Source organism: Oncorhynchus tshawytscha, unplaced genomic scaffold (assembly GCF_018296145.1).
Source record: "Oncorhynchus tshawytscha isolate Ot180627B unplaced genomic scaffold, Otsh_v2.0 Un_contig_1824_pilon_pilon, whole genome shotgun sequence".
NCBI lineage: Eukaryota > Metazoa > Chordata > Actinopteri > Salmoniformes > Salmonidae > Oncorhynchus > Oncorhynchus tshawytscha.
The window spans coordinates 771,466-785,474 of record NW_024609829.1 but is presented as its reverse complement, the minus strand read 5'-3'; the positions used below and the strand labels follow the sequence as shown (position 1 = coordinate 785,474).

The 14,009-nt window shown below is 43.7% G+C and overlaps 1 protein-coding gene across 4 annotated transcripts; it reads left to right on the top strand.

Annotated features, from left to right (window-relative positions):
- The first annotated feature begins 2,507 nt into the window (after nt 1-2,507).
- LOC112247288 (arf-GAP with SH3 domain, ANK repeat and PH domain-containing protein 2-like) lies at nt 2,508-13,176 on the top strand. 4 transcript variants are annotated; one of them, XM_042319246.1, is made up of 10 exons: nt 2,508-2,646; nt 5,748-5,815; nt 6,063-6,170; nt 6,330-6,555; nt 8,187-8,339; nt 9,005-9,122; nt 9,490-9,545; nt 10,173-10,252; nt 10,863-10,982; nt 12,347-13,176. In XM_042319246.1, exons 1-10 carry the CDS (start codon nt 2,598-2,600, stop codon nt 12,419-12,421), a joined length of 1,053 nt encoding a protein of 350 aa, XP_042175180.1. In that variant the 5' UTR covers nt 2,508-2,597; the 3' UTR covers nt 12,422-13,176. The 4 variants fall into 4 exon arrangements, with proteins under 4 accessions (XP_042175180.1, XP_042175181.1, XP_042175179.1 ...); XM_042319247.1 differs by having other exon boundaries at nt 6,063-6,176; nt 10,869-10,982; XM_042319245.1 differs by having other exon boundaries at nt 6,063-6,176; nt 10,866-10,982.
- Nucleotides 13,177-14,009: the final 833 nt, after the last annotated feature.

The window sequence follows — 14,009 nt, the reverse complement described above, 5'->3', positions numbered from 1 at the left end:
AGCCCCATCCATATATGATTTAGTTTCACCATCCAATGTGTATTGATACCAATTGATACATTTATGATGTAAACAATAGAATGTTGCCAGTGATCAGCAATTAATGAGTATGTATGCAAATTGCAAGAGTGATTTGGTGCAGTGAACAAATTACTGAATTTGTTTGTGGTATTCAGTCAATTGAGAATATGCTTAGGGTTTTAAAACAGGAGGCATTTTGATGATCTATTTTTTTGTGTTTAGAGTTGTGATGTACCACATACTTGTGCATATTGTACCAAAGTGATTGGTACAAAGTAACTTCAAAGTGAATGTGTTTGAGTTTCCATTTTCCATTATTTGCAGTCCAAGTCATGACCCAAAGACAACATTCTGAACACTCACAGAACTGCCTGGGTCATACTTATTGTATTGTAACGAACCTTGCCAAGGTTGTTACAATTCCTCCTTAAAAAGTTAACCCATATTGGAGCTTTGGTTAGCAGTCCTGCCTATGGGCTTGGAGACCTGGGTATGAGACCCATAACAGGCATTTCTCTTTTACCGTTTGCAATAAACTCTATACTATACGTCTGCTCCCCTATTTGTTTGAATGTTGCCAGTGGAATCTCCCTCAGCCCCGCTCTGGACCTTACTTGAGTGACCTCAATAAGACCACTGTATTACCAGCCTCTAAAATGACAGAGCGGAGCTGTCAAGATGAGACTTTGTAAAGGACTTTGTGACCCGTTTGCGTAAGGATTCTGGTGTTTTTAATTTTCATTTCAAGTGGTCAGGAAAAATCCCCTGGCCCTAGTTATGATCTCGCACGGAAGACTTAGACCTTCACACTGCCCTGCAGCCAAGCATGTGCTTATCAGCAGAGGGCATCTTGGGATGAAACTTGAAGCTCACACCAAGTTAGAGAAGGACTGAAGAAACAGCCACATGCATTTAACTGAGAGCCAGAGATAAAAACTAAACATATCCAAAAAAGGTCATAACTTTGGCAGTGGCTTAGCTTGGGAATCCTGACGGATATTGCCTGCTGAAGGGTTGGAGGCAGGGTGTACGAGTGTGTTCTTAAAGAGACACTCCTGCAAAAATGGCATTGTTTGAGCTTTTTTTAATAGTGTCCGATGGGGTTCAGGTCACTGACCATGTGGATTGTTTTCAGCAGAGCTGAGAAGTGTACTACTGATAGAATAGGAGATGTGTTCCACTGCAGACCGAATCATTCATTCTGTGATATATCCTCAGTCACTCTCCTACAGTATCTGGAACAGGCCCTGACCTCTGTGTTCTCAGGCTGCAGTGGACAGCCTACTTCCATTTTGAAGCCCATACTGCCTTTCGATGTGACTAGGGAACCATGACGGACCAGCGCTTTGTCAGGCAATAACAAGAGGTCACCCGACAAAGCCAAATATGTATGCTTTTACGCCATGGCATGCAAGAGTGAAGGCATTCAACATCGATTACTATTGTGCCATCTAGAAATCACTTCAATGGATAAAGTCAACAAAGTAAGATCATATGCATTTTCTCTTGTTTTTGTGCACTTGCCTATTATTGCTCTCAAGAATAAGAGAGACTTAAATGGACGAGAGACTAAAGGCCATGCACAGATGTAAGGACTCACTGCATTGTTTAGACAGCTTTATTTTTTTTACTACAGACCAGGCTACCTGTCAGCATTTCTTCCAGCTGGGGACAAACCATTACACATCAAGTAAATCCTATCACATGCTTCCCAGTCAAAACAGTTTGCGCATATATTATGATTACATTTTTGTTTGTTTTGATTTGTATTTTTTTCTCCCACTTGGAAAATGCTGCAACTAACATCTTAGTTAGATTAAAAATGTGTGACTAAGACCTCGTCGGCAAAAACATCCAAATGAATTTACAGATGTATTGATTTCATTCTATTTTGAGGAACTGTATACCGGCTATGTTGTAGCTAGAGGCCAAAACAGTAACATTGCCGCTTTTCTCATTTTTCAGGTGAAAGTCTTTTAAGGGTCAACGCGAGTCACAGACATTCGCCGAGTTCTGCTAGGAGCAAACCAAACCTAGTATGCGGGCGCCTTTAGGCTCTATAGAGTGTTGGCCAGTCTCTCCACAGATATAGATTAAACTGAATTGTTCAAGGTGGTCTAGGAGGAGGGGATCAGTCCATTGCTTTAGTCTTGGGCCTCATATAAAAAACACAAAGCTTCCCATCAGACATCAACAAGCTCTCAGTCTGTGTCAACACTGTCAGCTCTCTTTTATATGGAATAGTGAAGTGATCTACGGTACTTTTAATGAGGACCAGCCAACCTTTTGATACAGGATGCAGTGGTCAGTATTTAAACTGTCACCTATGATAAAGCGAAGGGCGCTATGGTAGACGTCATCCAAAGGTTTAAGAGAAGTGGCTGCTACAGTCTGGTAAATGGTGTCACCATAGACAGTTGACACACAACTAAAACAATGAATGAAGCCCTTTCTACTGGTTACTCCTCCACCTCTCACTGGTTGCCTCCTCCATCTCCTCTCCCCATAGTGTGAACCTGGACAAACAGACAGCCAAAGGCAGTACGGCCTTACACTACTGCTGCCTGACTGACAACATGGAGTGCCTCAAACTGCTCCTGCGCGGCAAGGCCTCCATTGACATAGGTAAGAGACCATCACATCACTCCTCTTTTGGGGAAAGACTGGTTTGGAAACAGCTTTGGCACAAACTGTTAGTGAAGACATTGTTTATTGTTGTCGAGTGTCTATCCATAAACTGATTTATGATGAAATTCATAGCTACAGAAATGATAACTTTGAAGAAAACAAATGATGAAGACACATGCATACAAACACCAAGTTTCCTCTACACGGAAAAGACCCGGACACACCACTTTCTCACAACAGACCAATCTCTCTGACTCCAAACAAACTGACCCATGATAACACAGATAGAAAAGAAACCGAGAGACAGAGACTGTTTAGTGTGGGAATCCTGCTAATTATCGGTCTCCAGCAACACAGTTAACTAAGGAACAGGGGGGCCATGGTCTGTTGACCGGAATGTGTTTATGTGCCAAGGAATCACATTGTTTCAGTCCACCAAGTATCACAGCCTATCTTGCTCTCTAGTTTAGGGAGACAGGGAGGGGAGATTGTGTTGTGACACACATGGCTGTTGACAAAACGTGGCTTGGCTCTGCTTAGCTGCAGTAGGCACCTGCTGGCAGCCTAAATGTATGCTAGCATTGCAATGACACGTTGGTGAATTGGGTGTAGATAACTTCATAATTCATGCTGTCGTGGCCTAGTGGTGCTAACTGTGTCGCGGGTTGCTTGTCAGTGCTCGGCTATGAGGTGTTGATTTCCAGGGCAGTGTGAAGAGGACACAAGGCCTGTGTCTGAATACCCATACTAGCATCCTAAATAGTAGGTAGTTTGAGTATGCGAAATAAAATAGTATGTGACATTTTGAAAATTGAGTGCTTTAAATGCCCGGATATCATACTAAATCCGACTTCTCATGTAGTATGAATGAAGTGTACATTTTTCAGGAATTTCACACCCGCAATGCATTCAACCAGATAAAAGGACAACTTCGATACAGTTTTCTGAAAATAATCAAACAATTACTAGAAGATAGCAAAGGAGACAAGCAAAGAGTCCCCTGGAGTGTTCAAATGTATGTTGTTGTTTTTGTCCTTAAAATGACCACAACTATTTAATCTTACATTTTTGAAAACCGATAATTATTTGCACCCTGCCGTGACTTTTCTTTAGCTAAATACTGTAGCTTACGTTAGCTAGGTGCTTTAGTAGGACTTGAAGTTAGCTGGATAGCCGATAAGCTTGCTGCTGTTGAGCGACAACTTCATATTTCACCTAGCTACACAGTTCTCAATGCGAAGCCGTAGTAAAGTAGTACGCTACAGTCGTGGCATACTGCATACCTTTTTACTAAACATTACGTCATAAATCGTATGTGAACATGAGTTCATACTATGCAGTTTAAGTAACATAAATATCTCAGTTACATAAGTAGTCACGCCCCTGAGTCAATACATGTTAGAATCACCTTTGGTAGTGATTACAGCTGCGAATCTTTCTGTATAAGTCTCTAAGAGCTTTGCACACCTGGATTGTACAATATTTGTACATTATTGTTTTTTGTATTCTTCAAGCTCTGTCAAATTGGTTGTTGATCATTGCTAGACAGCCATGTTCAAGTCCTCCTATAGATTTTCAAGTCAATTTAAGTCAAAACTATAACTAGGCCACTCAAGAACATTCAATGTCATCTTGGTAAGCAACTGTAGTGTATATTTGGCCTTGTGTTTTAGGTCAATGTCCTGCTGAAAGGTACATTTTTCTCCCAGTGTCTGTTGGAAACCAGATTAAAACAGGTTGTCCTTTAGGATTTTGCCTGTGCTTAGCTCTATTCCGTTTCTTTTTATCCCCAAAAACTCCATAGTCCTTGTCGATGACAAGCATCCCCATAACATGTGCCACGGAATCGCGTTGTTTCAGTCCACCAAGTATCACAGCCTATCTTGCTCTCTAGTTTAGGGAGACAGGGAGGGGAGATTGTGTTGTGACACACATGGCTGTTGACAAAACGTGGCTTGGCTCTGCTTAGCTGCAGTAGGCACCTGCTGGCAGGTGTAGATAACTTCATAAATGTAACTGTGTCTAGTGCATTGCAATGACACAAGGGCTGTGTCTGAATACCCATACTAGCATCCTAAATAGTAGGTAGTTTGAATATGCGAAATAAAATAGTAATATTAATAATACTAATTCCGACTTCTCATATAGTATGAATGAAGTGTACATTTTTCAGGAATTTCACACCCGCAATGCATTCAACCGGATAAAAGGACATCTTCGATATTTGACAGTTCTCTGAAAGTAATCAAACAATTAATTAAAGATTGTGAAGGAGACAAACAAAGAGTCCCCTGCAGTGTTCAAATGTACGTGTTTTGTTGTTGTTGGCCTTAAAATGACAAACACACGGCGATTAATGGCTCAACTATTTACTTGTACATTTTTGACAAGAGATGGTCATTTGCAGCCTGACGCATCTTTACAGTAGACACCATAACATGATGCAGCCACCACCACGCTTGAAAATATGAAGTGGTACTCAGTGATGTGTTGTGCTGTATTTTCCCCAAACGTAACGCTTCGTATTCAAGACATAAAGTTTATTTCTTTGCCACATTTTGTGCAGTTTTACTTTAGTGCCTCATTGCAAACAGGCATGTTTTGGAATATTTTTATTCTGTACAGGCTTCCTTCTCTTCACTCTGTCATTTAGGTTAGTATTGTGGAGCAACTACAATGTTGTTGATCCATCTTCAATATTCTCCTATCACAGTCATTAAACTCTGTAACTGTTTTAAAGGGACCTTCCAGATTGTATGTGTGGGGTACAGAGATGAGGTAATAATTCAAAAATCATGATAAACGCTATTATTGTACATAGTCCATGTAACTTATTATGTGACTTGTTAAGCATATTTTTACTCCTGAACTTATTTAGGCCATAACAAAGTTTGACTCAAGACATTTTTAGCTTTTCATTTTTTATTAATTTGTTAAAAAAACAACGAAAAAACATAATTCCACTTTGGCGTATTGGGTGCAGGCCAGTGACACAAAACCTCAAAAAGTCAGGATGTGCGAGTACTTTTTGAAGACACTGTGTACTGTATAAATCAATGGATGATCAATTAATAGACCAAAATGATGTCTTTCTCTAGCTAGTGAGTCTGGGGAGACGCCGCTGGACATCGCTAAGAGACTGAAGCACCTGCAATGTGAGGAGCTGGTGAGTGCTGTGTGACTGCTGTGTGACTGCTGTGTGACTGCTGTGTGACTGCTGTGTGACTGCTGTGTGACTGCTGTGTGACTGTGACTGCTGTGTGACTGCTGTGTGACTGCTGTGTGTGCGTTTATGTGATTTCTTTAGCAAGATAGTCGCTGACTCCTATCTTTTAGCTTTGTATGAACCATTAATCTCTGTGTGTGTGTGTGTGTGTGTGTGTGTGTGTGTGTGTGTGTGTGTGTGTGTCTAGCTGAACATGGCGCTGGCGGGGAAGTTCAACGCCCATGTGCACGTAGAGTACGAATGGCGTCTGCACCATGAAGACATGGACGAGAGTGATGAGGACCTGGATGACAAGGTGAGGGTGAGGACCCTCTTCAGATTATACACACAGTTACACACCATGAACTCACCACACACACACAAAATAGTAATACAGTATATACACATACATAACACACACACCATGATGACCTTTCTATAATGTTTGACCCCTGACCTCTGATTTGCCATTCAGCCCAGCCCCCATCGGAGAGAGGAGCGCCCTGCCAGCTGCTACACCCCTGGCTCCAACTCCCACCTCCAGCCCAGCCCGGCTTCCCTGGCACGGGACAAGCAGCGTGGTGGGTACATGCCCAACCTAGTCACCAACGAGACGTATGGTGCCATCCTCAACGCCAGCCCTCCTGCGCCAGGGGGGCCCGCCACCACCTCTGCACCCCCTCTGCCTCCACGAAACATAGGTACTTTATTTTTCCTTTTTAACATGTTATAGCAAGGTGGTTGTGGCATACAGTTATTCATTTGTGGATAGAATATGTTAAAAAAATTACGCTAGATTTTAGTTCTTGGTTAACCAAGATTAGCATAGAGTAGATGTTTTTCCATATAGAGCTGTATTTCTTTGGCAAACATTTCAGAATACTATGAACCAGTTTAGTTTGTTCAGTGAACCCGGTCTACATGCTATTTGAGCACGGATTTATATTAAAAATGTTCAAAAGTGTTCCTGATTTGAAGTTCATAAACGTGATCCATATCAAATGACCCGTCAAGCCCTTTTCAACCCACATTCACCTTTCATCCTTGCCATTTTTGGAGAATGATATTTATAATACATGCCCAATGGGTTCAGTTCAAATACAGGGAAACCTCATTTGGCCACATATCTGTCATCTACTGTAGATGCCTTCTCTAATTAATGCATTGTTCCATGGGGACTTGTGTGATTCGTGTAGCGCTCTGACCTATTTGAAGGGCAGAGAGGGTTCTGGGTAGGGAGCAGGGACCATCACATTGGCGGCTGCTGGGTGAGCTAGTGAGCTACTTTTCGTGAAAGTTCTCAAAGTGCACTCCATAGCCCATGATGAGAGGCATACTGAAAATAGCCCATCCTATCACTGGAAAGCAATTTGAACTCAATCTGGTTCATGCTCATTGAAAACGGTAGAAAACATTCCACCTTGCTAAACAATTTGTTTCAATTCAACTTACTGACTTTACATTCAAAGCACATGTCGTTTTTACTTACTTACTTAGGCCCGTAACCACACTAGATAGGTACACCATTCTAGTACTGGGTCAGAGCGCCCTTTGCCTCCAGAACAGCCTGAATTCTTCGGGACATGAATACATTGCTCAATTTATGTCAAAGGACCCTAACGTATGCCAGTAAAACATTCCCCACACCATTACACCACTGCCACCAGCCTGTACTGTTGACACCAGGCAGGATGGGTACATGGACTTTGCTGCTTACACCAAATCCTGACTCTGGCATCAGCATGACGCAACAGGAAACGGGATTCGTCGGGCCAGGTGATGTTTTTCCACTCCTAAATTGTCTACTGGAGACACTTTAGGTGATGGGAGTGGAACCCGGTGTGGTAATCTGCTGCAATAGCCCATCCGTGACAAGAAACGACTAGTTATGCGCTCTGAACACCACTGTAGTACGCCGCTGAAATCTGCCTGTTTGTGGCCCGACTGTTTTTGTTTGTCGCCCCATTCTCTGGAAACCCTAAACACTGTTGTACTTGAAAAGCCCAGCAGGCTGGACGTTTCTGAGATACTGGAACCGACACGCCTAGCACCGACCATCACACCACACTCAAAGTTGCTTAGGTCACTCATTTTGACCACTCTAATATTCAATTGAACAGTAACTGAATGCCTCGATGCATGTCTGCCTGCTTTTATATAGCAAGTCATGGTCACATGACTCACTGTCTGTAGGAGCAAACCATTTTCGGGAATGGGGTGGTTTGCCTATTAAACTGGCCACTGAGTGTATTCCCAGCCTAAAACCCTGAAGAGCAAACAATGCACATCTTCAGGAACCAGCTTTCCCCCTCCTCTCTCCTCCCTCCTCCAGTCCAGATGCCAGGTCTGTGTGGGATGGTCCAGTCATCAAGGTCTTCTGGGTGGAAGCCTGGCTCGATAGACCTGGGGGGCCGACAGAGGTCCTCCTCAGACCCCCCCAACATGCACCTCCCGGTACCCCCCATGCGGGTCACCTCAACCACTGGTAGGCACCCCTCACCTCCTAGGTCTCATTGTCTGAACACATCATAGGGAAAGGGAATTTCAAAATGGTTTATAGGTTTTCCTACCCTGTAAGCAGTCTATAGACAAGGAATGACAGAAATCCATGCTTTAGTTTTGTTTACCTGGCCGCTGTTTCAAATGAGAACTTGTTTGCATTTGTGGCACAAATCCAATTGTACTTTTATTATAATTTTTGCATTTCATGTCCAAATACCCCAAAAGTTCAAGTATTGTGGTGGCAGCATCATGTTAATCGGTATGCTTGTCAGCAGCAGGGACTGGGGAGTTTATCAGGATCAAAATAGATATGAAAGGAGCTAAGCCTGGGTAAAAAGTAAGAGGAGAAATCCGCCCTAGGCTTCTGAAAGCCCTGGGATAGTTTTATGCCAAAGACACACCAGTATGTCTTTCCATGTGTTCCTGAATGGTCCAGTCTCAGTCCTGAAATCTGCTTGTAAATCTTAAACATGGTTTGGATATTGCTGTAAATTTAACTTGTATCAATTCAGTTGTAATCCAATTGGTTTAATATGCAGCCAAAGACTAATGTTGCTAAAGCAAAAGTAGCAACGGACACTGAGGACAGAAATACGCCCTGTTTCAATAAGAGAAAGAGATGGGTAACTTCTCTCTCTGTCTCCCTAGGTCTTGCTCCTCCCCCCGTGGCCAAGACAGTGAGTGTGATGGAGGCTATGAACCAGCAGTCTAAACCAGGGACCGGACATGTCCACAGCAGAGCCCCACCACCCAAGTCTTCATCTGGGTGAGCATATACACACACACACACACACACACACACTGCCTGAGGCAGCATGTTTTGCTTCGATGAACACAAAGAAATGTTACTTTTGGAGAAAAACACCAATAGGGTTTCTGGTTTACCACTACATTAACTTCCAAGCTGAGCTCCTAAAAGACAGGGCTCCTCATCGACATGGTTCTACTCAGTCTCCCATAGGTCTGAGTTGTGACTGTCAAAATGGGAAATGCTCTGTCATGGGGAAATGCTCTGTCATGGGGAAATGCTCTGTCATGGGGAAATGCTCTGTCATGTGGAAATGCACTGTGGGGTAAATGTGTTAATTTAAGCACATGATAAGCAGCAGCTGACTACTGTTTGTGGTTTTCAGCAACGCCAAAAGCTTCAGCAAAGGACCGACTCGAACGGGGTCCATCGAAAGACCAGGTGGGTGTTTTAAAAATAAATAATTTACCAGTCAAAAGTGTGGACACCTTCTCATTCAAGGGTTTTTCTTTATTTTTAGTATTTTATACATTGTAGAATAACAGTGAAGACATCAAAACTATGAAATAACACATATGGAATCATGTAGTAACCAAAAAAGTGTTAAACAAAATCAAAATATATTTTATATTTGAGATTCTTCAAATAGCCACCCTTTGCCTTAATGACAGCTTTGCACATTCTTCGCATTCTCTTAAGGGAGAAGGAACAGTTTAATGACCGCGTCACTTAATTTTCTGCCAAGCAATAGAGATATAATGTTTAGAGTATAGAATGACGTCACCCAAATTGGGGTATATATACTACCACTCGTGGAAATATGTCTGTCTGTTCAGCTGTTCGATTGCTTGGGTGAATAAACTTGGTTGGAGCTTTCATAGTGTCTGTCAATTTCTTACTCTGATATTTACAACCTAACACTATGGATTGGTCTTTTACCAAATAGGGCTATCTTCTGTATACCACCCCTACCTTGTCACAACACAACTGTGGGTTAGTTCCATCCTGTATGGTTGTGTGGAACAGTTTTTGTTTTCACAACAATGTAATTTCCTCTTCCTCCTTCAGCTAAGGAAGTGCCGGGATGCCCCCAGAACTCGATAGGTCAATCACTGCCTCCGGCCCCCATGCCTAGGAAGACCTATCCGGTGAGTTCCTTCCTCCTACCTACCGTTGACCTTATGGTTGTTTGTCCTGTTGTTGATTGGACAGTGATTTTCACTTCTGTATCTGATCTTATGTTTCAGTTGGACTGATTGTCTCTGTCGCTCTGTGCATTTGAATATTATCGTCTTTAACTGTGTTTTCTCTGTGGTTTCCTTCATATGCACACCACTACTAAGAGGGAGGGAACTTTGAAGTGTGTACTTGTTCCAGATACCTCTGCGGTCAATGGCTACCCTCCTTACCCAGTCAGATGCTTACTATGTCCTGTGTCAGTGGTTCGCTATTCAACCCTCCAGCAGTCACTGTGGAAAAGGGTGTCAAACATACCAAAGAAGTGACAAATACAGGAGATCCTCCTGTTGAAAGACAGCATCTGTCTGCAGAACACGCTGTATACTTGCCTGCCTGCATTTAATTAGAGTGACTAGAATGGGAAAATCCCCTCAGACCACAGCAATTTGACATCATGGTTCCATTCAATGTGGCTACCAGCCCACCTGTCACAGAAGGTTGACTTGAATGGGAATGTTCGTTCTAGTAATGATATTTCTATGCCTGTCTGTCTCTTCATATTGAACCTGTGTTTTTCAGAAGCAGAGGCCCAAGCGAGTAAAGGCCATCTATAACTGTCTGGCAGACAACCCAGACGAGCTGACCTTCACTGAGGGGGAGGTGATTGTGGTGGATGGGGAGGAGGACCAGGAGTGGTGGGTGAGTATGTCTCTCTCTCTCTCTCTTTCTGTGTAAGTGAGTGAGTGAATCACCTCTAGATCAGGCTCCTGGACACGCTCACTTTCTGAAAGTGTTTGTGTGTGTAGTAACTGGGTCGGCATGGCTACTGCATATGAATTTGTGTGTAGGGATTTAGAAACCGGAGAGGGTGAGAGTGGGTGTGTGTTTCTGTCATCATTCACACGCAGTAAGAGTCGTCCGGCCCAGTTATGGTCCAAATCGGGTCCTTTCCAAATTCCAAGAGCGTCCATTGAGCATGTGTCAGAAACCATGGTGACGTCAGCAGTAGAAAGCCATGACCTCATTCTGGCCAAATCTCTGTCTCTCTCAATTCAAGGGCTTTAATGGCATGGCCAAAGTAAGGGCTTTATTGGCATGGCCAAAGTAAGTGAAGTAAATAATAAACAAAAGTGAAATAAACAATACAAATCTACCTTCCTGAATACAGGCCAGCTGCAACTGTTGTCTGAATACAGGCCAGCTGTAACTGTTGTCTGAATACAGGCCAGCTGCAACTGTTGTCTGAATACAGGCCAGCTGCTGTTGTCTGAATACAGGCCAGCTGCAACTGTTGTCTGAATACAGGCCAGCTGCAACTGTTGTCTGAATACAGGCCAGCTGCAACTGTTGTCTGAATACAGGCCAGCTGCAACTGTTGTCTGAATACAGGCCAGCTGCAACTGTTGTCTGAATACAGGCCAGCTGCAACTTGTTTTTCCCAAAGCCACCTCTGCAACATGACTATATTTAGTCACTTGTATATGGGACTCTTTATATGGGACGGACTCTTTGCAGTCAGCATGCCAATTTCACGGTCACTCAAAACTTGAGACATTTGTGTTTTGTGACAAAACTGCACATTTAAGAGTGGCCTGTTGTCCCCAGCCCAAGGTGCACCTGTGTAATGATCATGCTGTTTAATCAGCTTCTTGATATGCCACACCTGTTGGGTGGATGGATCACATTGGCAAAGGAGAAATGCTCACTAACAGGGTTTTGAACTAATCTGTGCAAACAATTTGAGAGAAATAAGCTTTTTGTGCATATGGAACATTTCTGTAATATTTTATTTCAGCTCATGAAACAAACATAGGACCAACACTTTCCATGTTGTTTGTATTTTTGTTTGGTATAGAAGGTGGTAGAAGAAGTCCACAGAGGTGAATGTCTGTTGAAAGTACACTGGGCTCTTGGCTGGAAAATGCTGCAGTTAAAAACACTTTTGTTATGCTGCTGCATCTCTCAATCTATATGCAAACTAGTGAGTGTTTACTAACAAAAGTGGGTGTTTTTTCCCCTGTTATCAGTGTGTGATGTTGTTCATCTCTCCTGTTCTCTCCCAGCTGGGCCACATTGAAGGAGAACCAATGAGGAGGGGGGCTTTCCCCGTCACATTCATACACTTCATCATGGACTGAAGGTCAAAGGTCAACACAGGCACTGATCTGGGATGGAAACCTCCACCTCCCCACGTCTGCTGGTTTGTGGGACGAAATCATCATGTTCATCATCAAGCTTGTGCCTGCGCTAACACTACAGAAGAATCAAGTGTCGCTGCCCAATGCTTTGGCTGGACAGTCTGGGGGTTGCCATGACAACATGCACACCCTTCACTCCGGGAATGTTACGTGACGTCATATCACTGCTCTTTAGACCAAGCCCGCAAATGCTCATGAGGAAACTGTGTTTAGACTTCTGACACCATCTGACATTTTAAAAAACAATGATTGTAATGAGTGTTCACAACATTAAGAGGATTATTGACAAAATGAAGGTTCTGTTCATAAGTTTCACTTGGTTTTCCTCTGTGTGAATTGTACAGAAAGTTATTTAAAAACAACTGAGAGAGGGGACTACACACAGTAATGTGGATCTTTAGGATTTCTTTCACTTATCGTTAATGTGAATATAGTCGTTATGCTTACATTCCACCTCCTTGCATGGTTAAAGGGTGAACAATTTTTTAAACGCATAATTGCTTAGTAGTCAAAGACATGTAAACTTTTTAGGACTTCCAATGTGGGAGGAAAAACTTCATTCAAAATGGTGCTAACCCAGGAATATGCTAGGAGCCCTCACGTAGGGATGATCCACTGTCCCCATCTCAAGACAGCCTGTAACGTGGTAACAACGGGGGGTTGATGTGGGACAGCCTGTAACGTGGTAACAACGGGGGGTGACGTGGGACAGCCTGTAACGTGGTAACAATGGGGGTTGATGTGGGACAGCCTGTAACGTGGTAACAACGGGGGTGACGTGGGACAGCCTGTAACGTGGTAACAACGGGGGGTTGATGTGGGACAGCCTGTAACATGGTAACAGCGGGGGGTTGATGTGGGACAGCCTGTAACATGGTAACAGCGGGGGGTTGATGTGGGACAGCCTGTAACATGGTAACAACGGGGGGTTGATGTGGGACAGCCTGTAACATGGTAACAACGGGGGTTGATGTGGGACAGCCTGTAACATGGTAACAACGGGGGTGATGTGGGACAGCCTGTAACATGGTAACAACGGGGGGTGACGTGGGACAGCCTGTAACATGGTAACAACGGGGGGGGGGTTGATGTGGGACAGCCTGTAACATGGTAACAGCGGGGGTGACGCCTGTAACGTGGTAACAGCCCTGTAACAACAACGGGGATTGATGTGGGACAGCCTGTAACGTGGTAACAACGGGGGATTGATGTGGGACAGCCTGTAACGTGGTAACAACGGGGATTGATGTGGGACAGCCTGTAACGTGGTAACAACGGGGGATTGATATGGGACAGCCTGTAACGTGGTAACAACGGGGATTGATGTGGGACAGCCTGTAACGTGGTAACAATGGGGGTTGATGTGGGACAGCCTGTAACGTGGTAACAACGGGGGTTGATGTGGGACAGCCTGTAACGGGGTGACAACGGGGGTGACGTGGGACAGCCTGTAACATGGTAACAACGGGGGGTTGATGTGGGACAGCCTGTAACGTGGTAACAACAGGGGATTGATGTGGGACAGCCT

Coding starts and splice junctions, on each gene's coding strand:
- LOC112247288 (XM_042319244.1), top strand. CDS start 2,598: ATGGAGTGCCTCAAACTGCTCCTGCGCGGCAAGGCCTCCATTGACATA. Junction 8,340..9,004: donor GCGGGTCACCTCAACCACTG/GTAGGCACCCCT, acceptor CTGTCTCCCTAG/GTCTTGCTCCTCCCCCCGTG. Junction 10,253..10,862: donor TGCCTAGGAAGACCTATCCG/GTGAGTTCCTTC, acceptor TGTGTTTTTCAG/AAGCAGAGGCCCAAGCGAGT.